The sequence below is a fragment of the Podarcis filfolensis genome (genome assembly GCF_964270895.1).
Source record: "Podarcis filfolensis genome assembly, chromosome: 5".
NCBI lineage: Eukaryota > Metazoa > Chordata > Lepidosauria > Squamata > Lacertidae > Podarcis > Podarcis filfolensis.
Genome location: NC_139608.1, coordinates 27,247,680 through 27,266,476, shown reverse-complemented (window position 1 = coordinate 27,266,476; position 18,797 = coordinate 27,247,680). Strand labels below are relative to the sequence as shown.

The 18,797-nt window shown below is 41.4% G+C and overlaps 1 protein-coding gene across 1 annotated transcript in view; it reads right to left on the bottom strand.

Moving 5' to 3' along the window:
• The window catches only part of ATR (ATR checkpoint kinase), a 48,750-nt gene that overhangs the window by 14,770 nt on the left and 15,183 nt on the right, over nt 1-18,797 (bottom strand). The window contains exons 13-32 of the mRNA XM_083613625.1: nt 18,289-18,460; nt 17,283-17,453; nt 16,310-16,504; nt 15,520-15,705; nt 14,791-14,883; nt 14,427-14,557; nt 13,928-14,071; nt 12,892-12,985; nt 12,038-12,163; nt 10,122-10,328; nt 9,272-9,385; nt 7,865-7,980; nt 6,429-6,549; nt 6,190-6,327; nt 4,759-4,966; nt 3,833-4,011; nt 2,656-2,820; nt 1,739-1,830; nt 455-546; nt 111-288 (exon numbers count right to left, since the gene is read on the bottom strand). Coding sequence (XP_083469751.1) covers nt 111-288; nt 455-546; nt 1,739-1,830; nt 2,656-2,820; nt 3,833-4,011; nt 4,759-4,966; nt 6,190-6,327; nt 6,429-6,549; nt 7,865-7,980; nt 9,272-9,385; nt 10,122-10,328; nt 12,038-12,163; nt 12,892-12,985; nt 13,928-14,071; nt 14,427-14,557; nt 14,791-14,883; nt 15,520-15,705; nt 16,310-16,504; nt 17,283-17,453; nt 18,289-18,460 — 2,922 coding nt within the window. The remainder of the gene's footprint in view (nt 1-110; nt 289-454; nt 547-1,738; nt 1,831-2,655; nt 2,821-3,832; nt 4,012-4,758; nt 4,967-6,189; nt 6,328-6,428; nt 6,550-7,864; nt 7,981-9,271; nt 9,386-10,121; nt 10,329-12,037; nt 12,164-12,891; nt 12,986-13,927; nt 14,072-14,426; nt 14,558-14,790; nt 14,884-15,519; nt 15,706-16,309; nt 16,505-17,282; nt 17,454-18,288; nt 18,461-18,797) is intronic.

The window sequence follows — 18,797 nt, the reverse complement described above, 5'->3', positions numbered from 1 at the left end:
AAAAATGTGCATTATGGTTTCAGCAAAAAATGTCTCCCAGTGCACGAAATAAAAGGCTAAACTAGTATCTGATGCTTTGAGACACTGAACATGCAAAAAGGAAGCTGCACCTGATAATATATTCGTAACCTCGCTGATATGACCCCCTTTCAAAACTCGCTGCCGAAAGAGGAACTATCTGCTCCGCTCGAACAACTTTCAAAGTTTCATAGAACCGGGCAGCATCTTTCTTTTTGGCCGAGAGTAACAGCTGTCCAAGCCTAACACTCCATGTATTTGACTTTTCATCTAAAAGAAAGAGTAAAAAGCACTTTTTCATTTCAATGTAATCCAGCAGCGACACAATACAGATTATTATTATTATTTTACTGTAGATCTGATATTTGCTTAAATTAAAAATTTATCCAGCATCAGCCTAATAAATACCATCTTGGCATTTGTTCTAAATAGCTACCTGCAGCTATGTAATTTTCCAGAGAATCCCACTGTGTCAGTTTCCAGGCTGCCTCCACTCTGTACATGTTTAATTCAGAAGTCCATTCAGGCCTAGGAAGGTAAAAAGCAAACTTAGGTCAGTACATGGAATACAGAGAAACACACACACACACACACAGTGAGAGAGAGAGAGAGAGAGAGAGAGAGAGAGAGAAAGAGAGAGAGAGAATTATTCAAGCTGCTCCTTTGTGTGAATTTTTTCTGTAGGAATTGAATCCAATTATGTCCTTCTGCTGATGGGAAGGTTGTCGGGTTTCACCAGATATCTGGTTACCACCATAAGAACAGGCTGTTCAATAAGATGAGCTTCTGGTCTGATCCAACAGGACTCTAACTTGTGTCCTAATGGCTTTTAAGTCTTCCCCTGCAGTTCTTTAACAGTGGTTTCGCCAGCATTAACCTGAGTTGCGGCTAATGAAAGTTCCCTCCTATCTATGGAAACAGCCTTGTAGCTTGGTTAAGAGGGAATCCTGATTATGGCTGCGAAGAGACAGTAGCATCAAAGGAGGGGAGGAGCATGCAACCCCACAGTTCCCATTCTTCTTTTGTTTATAGGCAGAGGCATGGTACCCTTCTCCTATTTTCTCCTAGGAAATGGGATACAGTCGTACCTTGGAAGTCGAACAGCATCTGTTCCGGAAGTCCGTTCGACTTCCAAAACGTTCGGAAACCAAAGCATAGCCTGCGGCCAATCAGAAGCTGCAGAAGCCCCATCAGACGTTCCAGTTCCAAAGAACGTTCGCAAACCGGAACACTCACTTCCAGGTTTGCCGTGTTGGGGACCCAAAATGTCCGAGTACCAAGGTGTTCAGGATCCAAGGTACTAGATACTTGGTCAGGAACACATTTCTCAAAAGGCATTTCTGGGAAGACAGTGGGAGCAAGAGCAAGTCTCCCTCCTGGCAAACTAGATGCACACACCAGACCTTGCTCCCTGAATGACTCACAGACTATTCCCCATGTAATACTGTGCAGAGATATGGATGGTTCCCTAGAACCTCAGCCATGTGAGGTTTCTTAACTTACTTCAAGGTCTGGTTTGCATTCACTAAAGTAGGTTGGCGACTACTAAATCCACGGTTGAGGGAAACAACAGTAAAGAGGTGGGAAGAGAATGAGTATTTCAGCTAACTAGAATTATATCTGCACCAGACCCTTAGAGGTTAGCATATAAAGCTTTCCATCATTTGAGCAATGGAACATACTTTATATTTTTTAACAAAGAACATATCAGTCATATTACCTCTTTGCAAGTACTCCATTCACTTGAGTGATTACAGTAGACAACTGACCAAGACCTAACATAGACTTCACCACACCGTGATAATGAATTATCTAGAAGTGAGGAAAGAAAAACCACATTTGCATTTTACATTTGTATCTCTCCTGGAGCTGAAGCAAGCAAACATGGTCCCCATTCCTTTTTTTTATCCTCAGCCAACCTGAGGAGGCAAGTTATGCTGAGAGAGTGACAGGCCCAACATCACCCAGTGAATTACATGGTTCAAATTAAATCTAGGACTTCCTAGCCACAACCGCACACGTTTCTCTTTACAAAGAATGAAGTTATAGATTCCCTGGCTCAAGAGGCTTCCGTCCAGGGAACTGCATAAGGGAGACATTAGAGCAAGTGGAGACAGGAGAAAATGGGAAGAATGCATGATTGTTGTAGTTAGTTTACAATGGCTACGAATTTAGGCTTGGATGCCGAAAAAGGTAGAGGAGTTAAGCATTGACTTGATTTTTACTATGATTCTCCAGTGACAAACAAAGCTACAAAATATACAGTGGTACCTCAGGTTAAGTACTTAATTCGTTCCGGAGGTCTGTTCTTAACCTGAAACTGTTCTTAACCTGAAGCACCACTTTAGCTAATGGGGCCTCCTGCTGCCGCTGCGCTGCCGGAGCACAATTTCTGTTCTTATCCTGAAGCAAAGTTCTTAACCTGAAGCACTATTTCTGGGTTAGTGGAGTCTGTAACCTGAAGCGTATGTAACCTGAAGCGTATGTAACCCGAGGTACCACTGTATGCCCATTGTGTCATTCTCTAGGATACATACTAAATCAGATGCAACTGCATTGCTTCTTATTGTTTTTCCTCACCTGTAGATGTACAGGTGGAGGAAGCCAAAAGGAATGAGGAAGACATATAGGCTTTACCTGGTCTGGCTCCATCTGCATTGCCCTGTCATAGCAAGCTGTGGCATCTCTCAACAAGCCAATACTTTCGTGTTCCAGGATCTGTTCTTTGAGGGATGGCTCTGCCTTCCGTATTGCACTCACTCCTTCTACACCATCTGGCTCATGCATAGCTGCATACAATTTCTTTGTGTGAACAGGAAAAAAATAAGCGTCATTGGGAAGCATTCTGGCCAGCCAAATAACCCGCAACTTAAAAGCTTTGCGAACAATTTCCCTAGGTTGTATTCAATGGTACGTTTCCAAGCAAAATCCAAAATGTTGGTGCTGATCTTTAAAGTCCTAAATGGCCTTCGCCCAGTATACCTGAAGGAGTGTCTCCACCCTCATTGTTCAGCCCAGACACTGAGGTCCTCCTCTGAAGATCTTCTGCTGGTTCCCTCACTGTGAGAAGCGAAGTTACAGGGAACCAGGCAGAGGGTCTTCTTGGAAGCGGCCCCCGCCCTGTGGAATGCCCTCCCTTCAGATGTCAAGGAAATAAACACTATATAACTTTTAGAAGACATCTGAAGGCAGCCCTGTTTAGGGAAGTTTTTAATGTTTGACGTTGTTGTTTTTTTACTATTATTATTGGTGTTCTGTTGGGAGCCACCCAGAGTGGCTGTGGAAACCCAGCCAGATGAGCGGGGTATAAATAATAAATTATTATTATTACTTCTTCACAGGTATCCTGATACGTTCAAGATTCTATTTAATAATTCTCAAAATGCTGGCAACTCGCCTTTTCTTTTCCTATGAAAAGCGATCCAAAGTGACTTTTCATGTTTTCTCAGTTTATCAAAACCTACTTTTGCAAATACTGAATTATATTTCTCTTAATATAAAACCTATTCATTGTATCAGCACACTCAAATGTGAATCGATTTCCCTTCAAATCTCATGCCAATTAGGAGCTCTTTTCTTTCCTACAAACATGGCACAGCCTACCTGAAATGGTGAGGCTCAAGAAAAGTAAGCAGCACTTGCCTTACCAGACAATGCCACAGAGTAAAGGAGGTGGGGGGAAAACCAAAAACTGGTCACTCACAGCAAACAAAAGCAAAGCAAATAAAGTTACATAGTTTAAAAATGGAGAGAAAGAAACAGTTTGAAGCACTGAAGTTCAAGTTTGTTTTACATTATAGCAAGAAAGTTAAACCTGAAGAAATCCGAGGTGCTCCTGAATGTTTTGTTTCTTTTCCATGATGAATGATTCAAAGTGCATTACTGCTCTTGTGTATGCTTTGGAGCGAAAAGAAGCTGCAGCCAGAGTATCCTGAGGGATGAGGTCAAGAAAACGGACCACGCTTTGATATTCTCCATATTCCTCATTTGGTGCTAGAGAATAAAAAGTTTTTTTTTTTAAATGCCATAATTAGAATTAACACTGTAAATGGCTTAGGATCAGGGAATCTTAAAAAGGCCACCTGCACAAGAAGGTTGGCCTCAAGGAGCCTATCAATCTTGCAGTGTAGCAGCACCTGAACATTTTTGTTTAGGCAAGTCTATCCAGACGTGGGTGGATGCGGGTGGCGCTGTGGGTAAAACCTCAGTGCCTAGGACTTGCTGATCGTAAGGTCGGCGGTTCGAATCCCTGCGGCGGGGTGAGCTCCCGTCGTTCGGTCCCAGCTCCTGCCCACCTAGCAGTTCAAAAGCACCCCTAAGTGCAAGTAGATAAATAGGTACCGCTTTATAGCGGGAAGGTAAACGGCGTTTCCGTGTGCGGCGCTGGTGCTGGCTCGCCAGATGCAGCTTCGTCACGCTGGCCACGTGACCTGGAAGTGTCTTCGGACAGCGCCAGCTCCCAGCCTCTTGAGCGAGATGCGCGCGCAACCCTAGAGTCGGTCACAACTGGCCCGGAAGGGCAGGGGTACCTTTACCTTTTATCCAGACGTGGAGACATGGATGCGTTTTTATCTCTTTCGCCATCAATTGTAATTATTTTTGACTGCATTTTTATTGACAGTTCTGATTTTTCTTGTAACTTGCTTAGAGGTTTTACTACAATCAAATAGTGTATTAATTCTGTTAAATGAACAAACAAAACCTTTGCAAGAAGAACTGAAACACAAGGGAACTACTAACCTTGAAGCTCTGCATGGTCCTTATTTGACTTCCTAGCAGCTTTCTCAGCACTCAGCCTTTGGGATTTATACCTAGCCCAATGCGTTAGGTGATCAAGCATGGAGAATACTGTCTGCGTGCTTAAGTGGCTTAGATCTGAAGCACTATCTTCACATTGTCTTGCAAAAGGGTCATCGTTTTTCAGAACAGTCATGATTTCAGCAAACACCTAGACAATGTATAATTAAAAAGCAAACTTGGAATTCTTACTGCTGTTATGAAAACCGGCACAACATTTAGAGACTCAGGACTGGTTAATGTTTTTGCCTTATTTGAATGTCACAGCAAACCATAGTTAACAGTTTACTGTGAATAACCTTTCTCTCTGTCTCCACCTTGTTAGCAAAACAAAACATTAGTAGTTAGTAAAAAAAAAAACCACAAAAAAACATTATCCTTGGTTTACAGGATATTACAGTCTTCCCAGGACATAAAGCAAAACATTTCCCATCAGATCACCTTTTATAATGCAATCTGAAATGTTATCTGCTCAACATTTGAGCCCCACTGTGTGTTTTTACTCTGCATTCACAAGACATATTCTGTTGTATTTTAAGGCTCTGAAACTTTGGAAAGGGATCACTGACACTTCAGGTTTGAAGTGGGGAGAAAAAGAAGTTTGCAAGCATGGAACACCCCACTCCTGCTTCTCCTTAAGTGCTCTTCCATATCTGCGTCACTCTAGTGGCTCAGTCTGAGCCAGAAAAAGGTACAGCTAACAATCTCTACTTTCTGGAAATTTGTACGACAGCTGCCACACTCTTTCTTTTTCTCCTCTTAGCATAGTGCATCTCAAATTATCAGCTTAGAATCATGAATGTGTCAGAACTACAATCACATGCATCCACAATTTTATCTATATCTCTGTACTGCCACACGTAAATTAGTGGTATATATGTTCTTATCCTCCAGATTCCATAAATGAAGATCTCCTTTTTCAAATCTTGAGTTGTGTGTATTTTCTGGGTTCTATCCACATGCAAGCACACCTAGAATCAGCAAGTGTTGTTTTTCAGCAACAGGTTTGGGACCTCTCTCGGAGGCAGGTATCCTTGGGGAATTGAGTGTAGAGTGGATGCCACAGTCCATTCAGACACCAACTTATTTTTCAAAAGCAGAGTGCCAAAAATAAAAAGAACCAGACCAATGTAGTAAGAAGCTGCAATTATCACCAAGAACAGTCATAAACAGTCAGCAACAAGGATTCCACCATGGCTTTGAGATACATAATTTCTAGATTGCTCTTAGGCATGTTGCTAGCTAGCTTTCTCCCTACAATGAAAGTCATAATTTGTTTTTCTTTGTACCTGGAACTAAGGGAAGTGACTGGCAAGCCACGTATGCAGGGTCATCACAAGTACTTTTGGAGTATACAGGTAAAGGGGCTCTCACCTCTTGCTGATCCTCCTGATTACATCCCAAAAGAACATAGACAAGTATGTGGGGAAGGAGATAGATTGTCACCTTGAAGTCGTTCTTCATCATAATGCTGCAGCAGTTGAAAACCTTACTGGCAAGATCATGTCGCACCTGGAATAAGAATTACACGGCTTAGCATAGCTCTTGGAAATCTGAGGTCAAGGTTACATTGCAAAGTTCATCTAACTGAGGTATGTGCTCATTATTCTTACCTTAGTTATAAGGTAACCAGCCCAGGTTGCTGACCAGTCTGCAAAATTTTTGCCTAATTTGCTTAAGTAAATGGGCTTCTTAACCTTAGTCCAGTTTACAGCCTTCTGGTAACTCTTGTATCTGTAAACAAAATTCCCAAAGCTTGTTGGTATGTGTTAGCTCAACAGAAAAGGAAGACCAATGAAACAACAATGTTCTAGGCATAGGTGTCCACCATTACTGATGTGACTAAGTGCACATCTCTCTCTGAGGGCAGTAAACGTAGGAGCTCTAAACTTCAGTGAGCCGATAATCCGAGAGCAGTGGCACATAATGGAGATAGGGAAGCTATATAAGCATGTGGGTGGCCAAGTGGGAGTAAATAAAGAGAAACTGATGTGATCTGCAGATGTTTTGATGAGCTTCGGAGGAAGGCTTCCAAGAACAAGAGGCCTCCTTGCAAGCTTGGTAAGTTTAGGGGCTGCTTAAGTGGCGCTGTGGGTTAAACCACAGAGCCTAGGACTTGCCGATCAGAAGGTCAGCGGTTCGAATCCCCGTGACGGGGTGAGCTCCCGTTGCTCGGTCCCTGCTCCTGCCAACCTAGCAGTTCGAAAGCACGTCAAAGTGCAAGTAGATAAATAGGTACCGCTCTGGCGGGAAGGTAAACGGCGTTTCTGTGTGCTGCTCTGGTTCGCCAGAAGCGGCTTAGTCATGCTGGCCACATGACCCGGAAGCTGTACGCCGGCTTCCTCGGCCAATAAAGCGAGATGAGCGCCGCAACCCCAGAGTCGGCCACGACTGGACCTAATGATCAGGGGTCCCTTTACCTTTACCTTTAAGCATTTGACAAGTATGTCATGTTTATCCAATTTTGATTTGTTTTACCTCCAAAGGGAATATTTGGGGTTTTTGTAATTTGGGGGCCTCAATTTTCTTTTGCCGTAACATTTGCTTGTCTTACACAGTCGTACCTTGGTTTTTGAACGGCTTAGTTCCCGAATGTTTTGGCTCCCGAACGTCGCAAACTCGGAAGTGACTGTTCCAGTTTGCAACTACTTTTGGAAGCTGAACGTCTGATGGGGCTTCCGTGGCTTCTGACTGGCTGCAGGAATCAGAAGCTGCAATTTGGTTTTCAAACATTTTGGAAGTTGAACGGACTTCCAGAACGGATTCCATTCAGCTTCCAAGGTATAACTGTACTGTCTTTTTCATCTTATTAAACTCGTTCCTTGTTTCGTAAACCTGGTGTGGTCTCAGCCTATTATAAACACTCTCATCTCAAGCCTAGAACTTTAATATCATGCTACCCAAGGAAGCTTCAGAGAGACCCTGGGGGCCTTTTGGAGGTTGTCTGAGAAGGGTTAGCCTGGTAAATAATAATTAATCTCTTATCTGGTGGCAGTGAGTACTCAAACAGCAGCCCGAGACTTGGCTGGGACGTGGCCATCACACATACCGTGTACTTAAATGAGGTTCCAATATTTCCTGAATATGATCAGGAAACATTTTCCAAAGCTTGCCTCCTGAGCTGTCAGTGGTTGTCTCCCTACAATCATAGATAGAAAGCAACTCCTAAAAAGAGAGAGAGCAAGTTTTACATGAATACATTTGCACTGTACAGAATAAACTATTCAACATGAATTATTCTTAAGCAATGAAACAGAAAATGAAAACTTCCATTGCCTCATTCATGCTAGACACACTAGTCCAGTTTAAGACATCACTGCAAAACCATGGTCTGGCTGTCAGGACTGTACCTCAGGTGGCCCCTCCTCTTCACCACTCCCAATTACCTTTCTCACTGTTAGTTTGCATTTCTTAGTACAGAAAGTATTGATCTGATGTGTAAAGATTTTTCCTATTCTGATTAGTTCAGGAGGGTTCTAGAAGGTTTCTTTCTACGTGAAAGAAACAGGCAGAAGGTTTCTGATGTTTAGGTTATTCCTTCTGGGAAGCTGAGTGCAGCTGGTTTAAGCTGGTTCTGTTATCCTTTCTGTCAAGATCATGCTGACTGTTACAGTCTGGCCAGGAGAGCCTGGGTTTCACTCACTTTCTCTTTGTTCTGGTGTGGTGTTCTTTATTTTATAGTGTTACGGTTTAGTCTTTTTGTAAGTTAAGAGGTTTAGTTTTATTATAAGTTAAGTTTAAGTTAAGTCTGCTGCAACTGGATGTCTTATGGACTGTGCCAGTCCTGAATGTATTGGATTTGTGGCCATTATGCTCATTTGCCTTCAGGAGCAGTAAAAGATCTGCTGGATGAAGTACAATTGCGTCTGGTTATTTTTTGGGAACTCTGCTACATGTTTAAGTTTTTCCTCATCCAGATGACACTCACCACCATATTTGCAATCTTTATACTATTTTAATACATTCATTTATTTAAAAGCATTTGTATCATGTTACTATTTTTTAAAAAATATACAACAGTCCAAAAAACAAGCAATATATCATGAAAACAAAACACAACCTAAAAGCATATAAAAGCAAATGAAACAGATTCAAACACATAAAACAGGGTCCAGGAGAAGCCTGGGCAAAAAGATAAATCTTGACAAGGCATCTGAAGCAATGAAGAAAATGTTGTGGTTATCTGATATAGACAAATGTTGGGCAATTTATATATAACATAGTTTGCTTTCAAATGAGAGTTGCAAACCAGATTTTGAACAGGAATTATCGTAAAGCAAAGGTTTTCTGCAGTTGGTATTTGGATCGAAGCTCCGAGCTGAAGCTACTTAAGCCAATAAAAGAGAGGGTGGTGAAACCTTACTGGCTCCAAGGGCCAGATCAATCTCAAGCACTTTTTTCCCTTTTGATAAAAAGGCAGTTGTCAATACCGTTTTATCAAACAAACCTTCCTTACCTGAATGGCATATGATGCAGAATCTTGAGCCCGGACGTTATCAGCATAAGCAAGGAACGCTCTTGTCAACTCCATGAATAATCCATAAGCAAAATCTGGATCTTCTACACCAGTCTTAGGGGAAAGCAGTAAGATTTCTTAGATGAGCTGCTTTGTTGATATCCTCTGCCTGGTCACTACCAAAAATCTAGTTTTAAATTGGGATTAGGAAATGATGGGGGCTGGGAGTCCTCCAGGGTCACTGAAGTCACACCGTGACTTTCAATGAGAGTCATAACACTCGGGGCAAAGGCATTCAGCAAAGGCAACAGCAAAACAAGTGATCACTCTACCGGCCCAGAGCAGCCCAAGGGGCAAGGAAAGATGGTAACAGACTACAGCAGCTCCCCCTTTCCTGTAATATGAAGCTGGGAAAGGACCCCCTTCATCCTTTAGTGAGAAACCGCCACATACAAAAAATGTTCATTCAGAAGTATGTTGTGTGAGCAGAGCAGCAGCATTGCATACAACCCTATACAACTACCGATTTCTCCTTGCCTTGATACAAGGATACCCACTACATGAGATGCCGGTACAGTGGTACCTCTAGATACGAACGGGATCCGTTCCGGAGCCCCGTTCGCATCTAGAGGTAAACGTAACTAGCGATGGCACATCTGCGCATGCGCACATTGCTTTTTGTCGCTTCTGCGAATGTGCGTGACGTCATTTTGAGCGTCTGCGCATGCGCAAGCGGCGAAACCCGGAAGTAACACGCTCCGTTACTTCTGGGTTGCCAAGGAGCGCAACTCGAACGCGCTCAACTCGAAGCATATTTAACCCGAGGTATGACTGTATTAGCATTCCTTACCACAAATGTAAGCCCTTTTCCTTGGTTGTTGCTTGTTGAGAAGTCCAGCCTGCCTGGATCTATAGCTCCCAGTTCACCTAAACATTCTCCACAAAGCAGCCGGGCATGAGAATTCACATCCTGACAGCCAATTAGAAGGGCAGTCACCAGCTGGGAAATGACTGGCTCCACAGTTTCACTATCTGTTGCATATTTTATCAGCTTCTCCTAAGAAGGGGGGTGGGGAGAGCAAGTTATACATGCATACTTCATATTCCAATGTGATACCATATTAATTATTTTGTTATTTATTTAATTCATATACCAGCCTTCCTTCTAAAGGAATCCCGGGCAGCGAACACACAAGCTATAAAACAATTAGAACATCTAAGCACAATTCTAGTACAGACGCAGATGTAATTATTAATGTCTTCTTTTTATGTAGCACAGTTATAAGGAAAATAAAAACTCAGTACAGCTACAAACTAGGCCCTAGACACCGAATGAAATAGACACAAGATGGGGCCCTTATACCAGGTCAGTTATTAACCCATCCAACTCAGGCTATGTACACACTATACAGTGATACCTCAGTTTTCGAACGTCATCTGTTCTGAAAGACCATTTGAGTTCCGAAACGTTCGAAAACTGAAGCATTTACTTCTGGAAGCATTTACTTCCGGAAAACTCAATACAGAAGCCGCATAGCATGTTTGACTTCAGAAAAGTGGTTGAAAACCTCCACAAGTGACTAAAGGAGCTCTCTTTCTCTTATCCAAGCTAAATCAGTGCTGGGCAATCCAATGAATGGTCTCAAAAACAAAAGGCGAACATTAGAGAATGTGTGGGGGAATGCTCCCTATTGTCCAGTAATTACTCTGCAAGTACAATTGTGCACATTAAGGTGGAATTAAGAAACAGATACTTTAAAAAGCCAAGGAGAAAGAATGCACCACATACAACAAATCTCTCTTCTCTTGTTAGGCTGACACTGAAAACGACAAGCTCCTTTACTGTGTGACTGGTAACTGAATATCACATAATTTATCTAGTATAGATCACCTTTCTCAGCAATGCTGACAAGAGAAAGGAAGAAACAGACATTATACTACAAATGATTGAGTGCTTTGGAACCCTGGATAAAATAGAAATACTCTCTTTCTTTGGTGGGAGCAAAAGAAGTCTATTCGGATAAAGATCAGAATTAACAATGTGGCGGGGGGCAGGGATGGCTTCACTGTAGGATTCTTAGAATGCAAGCTAAGTTTACATTTCTTTCATTCTAAAATCAAACGGGTAGCTTTGTTAATATGAAATTAAGAGAAATTCATCACAAAGGCAATAACTTGGCTTATTCTTAATTGCATTCATATTCATAATGTGGTTTTAGAATCAGTGGTGTAGTTTTATGATTCTAGATACACGGTGTGATTATTTGCAGAACAATCCTACATGTCTATTCAGATGCAAGTCCAGCTAATTTCAATGGTAAAAGGTAAAGGGACCCCTGACCATTTAGGTCCAGTCGTGGCCGACTCTGAGGTTGCGGCGCTCATCTCACTTTATTGGCCGAGAGAGCTGACGTACAGCTTCCGGGTCATGTGGCCAGCATGACTAAGCCGCTTCTGGTGAATCAGAGCAGCGCACGGAAACGCCATTTATTTTCCTGCTGGAGCGGTACCTATTTATCTACTTGCACTTTGACGCACTTTCAAACTGCTAGGTTGGCAGGAGCAGGGACCGAGCAACGGGAGCTCACCTCATCGTGGGGATTCGAACCACCGACCTTCTGATTGGCAAGTCCTAGGCTCTGTGGTTTAACCCACAGTGCCACCCGCGTCTCATATTTCAATGGTACTTACTCCCAAATAAACGCGTACAGAATTGCAGTGCTAGCTACCCATTTCAGAGCCTTTGAGCTTTACAGTTTTACTTACTTGGTTTTTATATAATGTTTCTTTCAGGCTGGTGAGAGCATGAATCCGAACATCTACATTTTCGTGCTGAATAGCCTTCATGGAGAGCTGTAGCGCTGTCTGCAAGTCTGTGCTCCTGGAAGTCTCCTAAGGCAAAATACATCAGAGTACATGTTTCGATGAACAAACCCATTGTTAAATGTACCAACACACAGTGGGGGATTATCCAACATTAATCAAACTGAAGTCCGTTGATTTCAACGAGTCTACTCCAATTTAGTTGAGTATATCCCCCAGTTGGTTTTGGTGGGAAAAGGGAAGTGGTCTGTGCCATATTATATTGTTCGTACCATGTTTATGCTTGTCTATCATTAGGACAAACAGCATAAGGGAATCTTACAGGTAAATTTTCAAAAAAAAATTCTCCCACTAGTAGTGTTTGCACATCATGGTAAATAATAGTTCATTGTTTAGTATGAGCATCATGGTTGCTCCCACTTTACTTCTCCCCTAGTGTAAGCAACAAAACCCGATCCCCAATTTATGGGATTATGGCTTGTTTTGCTTCTAACAAATCATAATTAGTAATCCAGCAGCAAACCTTGTCTTCACATTGTAGTTTGGAACAAAACAAACCATCTTTCCTGGTTCCGACAAAACGCTAAGGCAGGGCTCACAGTTACTCTTCGAATTAGAGGAGGAATGAAGCGAGAATTATCTACATGTTCACTGTAAACCATTGGTTTAACATAGCATGCTAATTGAGCCACTTTTATTTACACAAACACTGGAATGATGTAACCCTTTGGACATCACAGATATCCAACACCCCACTTCCAACTTCAAATGATATCAAAACATCACAAAATCTATACCTTCCTATATTCCTGAAGAACGACTTGAATGTCTTTTAGTTCAGGATGGTCAGGCAGAAAATATATTTCATGTAGAAAATCCTGTACTGCATTCCTAATGAATAAAACAAAATCTCTTACAAAACACTCATGCACATTTTTTTTAAAAAACCCCTGCAGTACACTGAAGAAATAATAATAATAATAATAATAATAATAATAATAATAATAATAATTTAAAAACAAACTAAAAGGGAGCTATTTATATAAACTTCAAGACCCACTATTGTTCCAACACATATTTGTTCACTGATTTGGTTAGAATTAGCAAAACTGAAGTACTCTATTACAGTTGAGAAAAATCTAGAGATCTTTTATTTTTGTATTCAGATATAGATTTAGACAGATTTTTTTTCAGGGGGAACTCACAGGAACTCCTTTCTGGCACCTCTCAGGTGGGCACCATTGCTATTCTAAGAGAACGAGGGAGGTGTTCACGGTGAGCACCTCTTTTTCTAGAAAAATAACACTGGATTCAGATATATAAAAGCTGGGTTTTGACAAGAGAATCACCTTGTACCCCTACTCTCCAATGCTCTGCTGTTTGCTGCTGACAGGGGTGGGGGAGGGAGGGAGGAAAGTTAAAATAAAAAGAAGTGGCAGACAGCATGGGCTTCCCATGAACCTGAATGAAAATGTTGTATTGCCCCTCCCCCCCGTATCTGTGAAAGGACCCCTTTCCAATTTACCACCTGTGAAAGGGATTTTGCAACCGTGTTTCCTGGGGGAGAAACTTCAGGACTCTGCATAGTTCTGGCCCTTCCACACACCTATCAGAATAATTAATACTGAAGAGCAAATTTGTAGAATAAATTATGCAAAACAAATAATGCAAAGTTTCTCCTTTATGCAGGTCACAAAATTAAAATTACCTTACTACAGATTTATTTATTTTTTAACACCAGAATAGACACAATTTTGGCTGCAGCTCTTCTCTAAACTGACTGTCGGTACGATACCACCAAACTCATTATTAAAATGTTTTATGTCAGAATACCTGTTCTCAACGATAAGAAAATGGAAGACGGCTGCTGTTTCTTTCGGCTGAATATGTATGAGGGGCAGCAGAGCTACTATCACGTGACTGAGAAGGGAGCCAAGGTGACTTTGATCCAAGCAGCGCACAAAGCAGTCCCAAGCCCTAAACAGAGAGGACAAATTTTTTTAAAAAAAAAATCTCAGCATCATAACATACAGAGCATCGCTATATATTTCTCAGTACACAGACATCCAAAAAAAAAAAATCATGAGATTTCTCTACCATAATTATTTGCAGTTACTCACACAGGGATTCACCATAAGTCACAATAAAGCACTTAGACCAGTGATGCCAAACTTCGCCCTCCAGCTGTTTCGGGACCACAATTCCCATCATCCCTGACCACTGGTCCTGTTAGCTAGGGATGATGGGAGTTGTAGTCCCAAAACAGCTGGAGGGCCAAGTTTGGCCATAACTGCCTTAGACTGTAGTCATAATCAGTGCACAGTGTTCTTACCTGCAGCACAACTCGGGGAAATCATCCTTGTATCTCAGCCCCGTCCTGAGTGTTGTCATCATCTTCACTCTTACTGCACTTATATGTTTAGGGCCCATAAGCTTCATTAAAGCCATCAAGCTATTTAAGGCCTGCAATTGAGAAGAAGAAAAAAGAAGAATTATTTTTAACAACCAAGCTGCATGATAAAAGTATGCAACTGTTCACCACCCTTTATTCTCTTTTGAATTTGGACTTCTATCTTTTTCCGCCAGGCTTCAAAGAAATTTAGCACTGTCCCAGCTTCTTCCTTAATCCCAGAATTGTACCCGTGTCAAATGAAGCTCCACATAGGGGTTCTACCACCCAGACGGAGTTCACTCACCATTTTCTTATCTTCAATTCCTATGCTGGAGCTTAACAACTGCATGTTGAAGAAGGCCAAGATGCCCAGCAATTTTGGTTGCAGGTAATCAGCCTAGATAGTCATAAAAATAATACTCTGTAAATATTCCACTTTGAAACACATTACTAAGAGAACCCCACAGCACATCCACTCTTTAAAAACATAGTTGATGTGCAAAATAATGTATGGTAAAATACTACCTTTGCACACCCACTCTGGAAAATTAGAACTTCCCAGGGTCCAATGAACTGCTGATCTTTCTTAATCAATGAGTTCATGCTTTCAAACATAACCTGGTTGGTCCAGTGCAGTTCTGCATTTAAACAAAGCTAATCTGCTTGGGATGTTTGGTCCGTAACTAATTACTTCCCACTAGTAACTTCCATAGCAAAAACCCCACAACCAGCTGCTTGTTCAATCTGCTGATTTTGTTCACGATATTGAGCTCTTCTGAAAGATTCACTCATATCCTTCTTGTGGGCTTCCCAGAGGTATCTGGCTGGTCACTATGGGAACAGAATGCTGTACTAGATAGATCTTTGGTCTTATCCCACAAGCTCCCTTTTAATGTTCTGAAAACTCTTCCTGAAATGCAAAGAAACTCTCCCTCTCTTCTGTATACTTAATGGCATACCATAATACAAGAACAAAAGCCCTCCTTTCCTTCTAAAATGATAGAAAGAAAACTGTGGTGGCACTGCTACTTGCCATTCGTTCGGGAGAGGTGATGTCCTTTGGTCCCTGATATGGGTCATCGTTGGAGGCAAATGAAGCCAGAATCGACAAACCATTGAAGACCTGCTGGTAGTGCTCTCCTATACGTAGCAATAATTCATTATGCAATCCCTGGTAGTCCTGTCTCAGCAAACTTCCAAGTTCGATTTCGGTTTCATTCTATGGAACGCAAATGAAAAACAAACAAAGAAATAAAGAATAGACCAGACATTTGCACAACAATAAGAGATAATAATACAGAAATGCAAACCCCAGTCAAGGATTTTAGTGAACAACTGCTATTAACACACATCAAGAAAAGATCTTGGTGCACAAGTTGGTTTTGGTTATGGACAGTGCCATGCAAAGCTGGTAACAGGCCCAGGCCAGATGGAAAATGTAGGCCTCATTTCAATAATCTTTACCAAAGGGCCCCTTTGCTTCTACCAGGGAGATTCAGAGTAGGGACCCTCAAAATCGTAGGCCCATGCCAATTAGCCCACTTGCTCCGCCCCGATCTAGATTGGTTATGGATCTAGAAACAGCAGAAACTGTTGACTGAGAATTTTTCTTGACCAGATTAATTTTAGGCATATATTTTTCTTGGCTTGTTTGAACCCAGAATATTTTAGGCCTACCAAAAATATTCATTATGCTAATCACATGCTTGCTCTGAGTTCTTATCTTGAGGATATAAGTCACTTATTTGTGTGCTTCAATATAATCCCCAACCTAATTATTCTTATTTTCCCAGTTTCATAGACCAAGTGCAAAACATAACTACCTTGAGATAGTGGAGTGCTCGCTCGAGCTCATCTTTACTACAGAAGCAGACGAGATGAGAGAAGATGTACTTGAAGTTGTTGATGAGGATCTCTCTGCGGTTAACATTTAGCTGTTTCGCTATCGTTCGAATAAGCACAGAGGCTGCAGGGCTAGCCTTGGCAGCAAGGTCAGGCAGAAGAACTTGGAGAGTCCGCTGGCAAAATAGAGAGACAGCCAAAATGAGCTTTGACACCTCATTTCCTTCCCCTTGTGCAAGTGAAGATGAACATTTGCTTGTGGTTAAAAGTGATAAGCTCCAAACTTACTGGCCTGAAAGGAGACATGCAGAAAGCCAGACAAATAACTTTTCAACGATGGGGAAAACCTCAAACAACCAACACTGGGAAATCCCTACAGTTAATAAGTTTCATGGGTTTATTTAGCAAAGAATCGGCATCTTTCACAAAACACAACAGACTCCAGGCTAAAATAACCCTTCCTATAAAAATGCGGAAGAAGGCAAAATATATGTCAGAGGGAAAGGCCTGTGGGAAAAAGGAAACCTTTTTCTCAGCTCCCCTTTCGCTTGGGGAAATGAGCTACCTCACAGTTGTTGCTGAGGTGATAAAATGGGCGTGTGGGAAGCAGAACCACATATAGCACCTTCATCTCCTTGCGGAGAAAGGTGAGCTAAAAATATAATAAATGAAAAAAAGTAGGAATCTTACCAATCTGCATAATCATCTCCAGTAATACCAACAATTTACGAAGGAAGAGTTGAGAAAACTGAGATGGGAAACACATGCAAAGACTTATTCTTACTCTGGAAGAGGCATCCCCAAACTCAGCCCTCCAGATATTTTGGGACTACAATACCCATCATCCCTAACCACTAGTCCTGTTAGCTAGGGGTGATGGGAGTTATAGTCCCAAAACATCTGGAGGGCCAAGTTTGGGGATGCCTGCTCTGGAATATACCACCATCAACTTACACTGAGAAAACGATTGAGGTCTGGAAAATCAAAAACATTGGCAATTTCAGATAACATGTCCAGGGCAGCTTCCCTTTGATGAGCAATTTCTTGTTTCTGTACTTCGCTGCTTTGGCCGGGAGTGTTACAAATCATTGCCGACTGCCTGGAGTGCAGAGATTCCACTAAAAACTAAGCATCGAGAGATACATTTCACTGTTATTTCTCTCATACAGAAATTAGAATTCTTCCCTCAGGACAATTATGCCAGCTATAAACATTCAGCTGACTAAAGAGCAAAGGTATTGGTTTTTGTTCTTTACAACCTGGAGCCGCTTACAGTTCTGCTAATGAATGTTGTCCCCACCAGAAAACTCCTGCCAAACGCAAAACAATTAAGATCCAACTCTCCTGCCAACGCTGACAATATTAGCATAGCATAGCTTTGACTTTAGAATCGTCTTTGTCTTTGCCCAAGACTGAACAAAATTCTCCAGGTCTCCAGCCATGACTAAGAGACAAGAGTGGGCTGCAGGGTCACACACACCCTTTATTTTATTTTTTTATTTTTTTAAATCATTTTTATTGATTTCCCAGTAACATCAGCCAGTTAACATATCTATCATAATCCAATTAAAAACAACAAACTAAAAAACAAAACAAAAAACCAAATTACCATCATATATATATATATATATATATATATATATATGTATATATATATATGAATGAACCCATGTCTCCACTCATGCTAACTGCTTTCATTTTATACCATCATTAAGTTTACATCTACACCAACCAAGGGTCCTCCTTTAACCAAGGTTTGCAAGCCATGGTTAACACGAATTATGGTTAGGGTTGGAGTATGTGTAAATCTTAACTACAATCCTTCCCCACAGTGGGCAAGAGGAATATGCGTACATTAGGGGAGAAGTTGTGGGCACATGATCTTGTAGCCCTCTACGGAACATTAAGCAATTAAAAGGTTAATACAATGTATTCTTCCTATATTATTCGGGCTTCTTACCTGACAGATTGGTTTCTTGTATTGACTGAAAAAGGCTTGCAGCTTTATAGACTTGGTGGCAGCCAAAGCTCTGATTTCTGTATATGCTGCTCCAGCCACAGAGGCCGATTTGGACAACAAGCAATGCAACAAGTGCAAGAGTGCAAAGGGCACCAAGCTCCCTTTCGTTGCCCTTACAAAATAAAAGGGGGGAAAGACAGACATTGCTTGAAAGTAACACCAATGCACTAGATAATTCATGCCTGAAACCTTTAAAGTAGAGACATTTATCGCAGATTTGAATTGATTCTATATATGTGCTGGTTTAGTTTTATTTATTTTTAAAATCAAATCCTTTTTTATATGTGCATAACTTTTCGCTGTCATTATATACAAAATTGTTCTGTAAATTGCTACGGGATGCCTCATGGAAAGTGATTCGTAAAGAAAGTAACCGATAAGAATATTCCATAACTCAGAATAAGTCTCCTGAAACCAGAATACTTAAGAGAAGTTAGAAAAGAAGACAC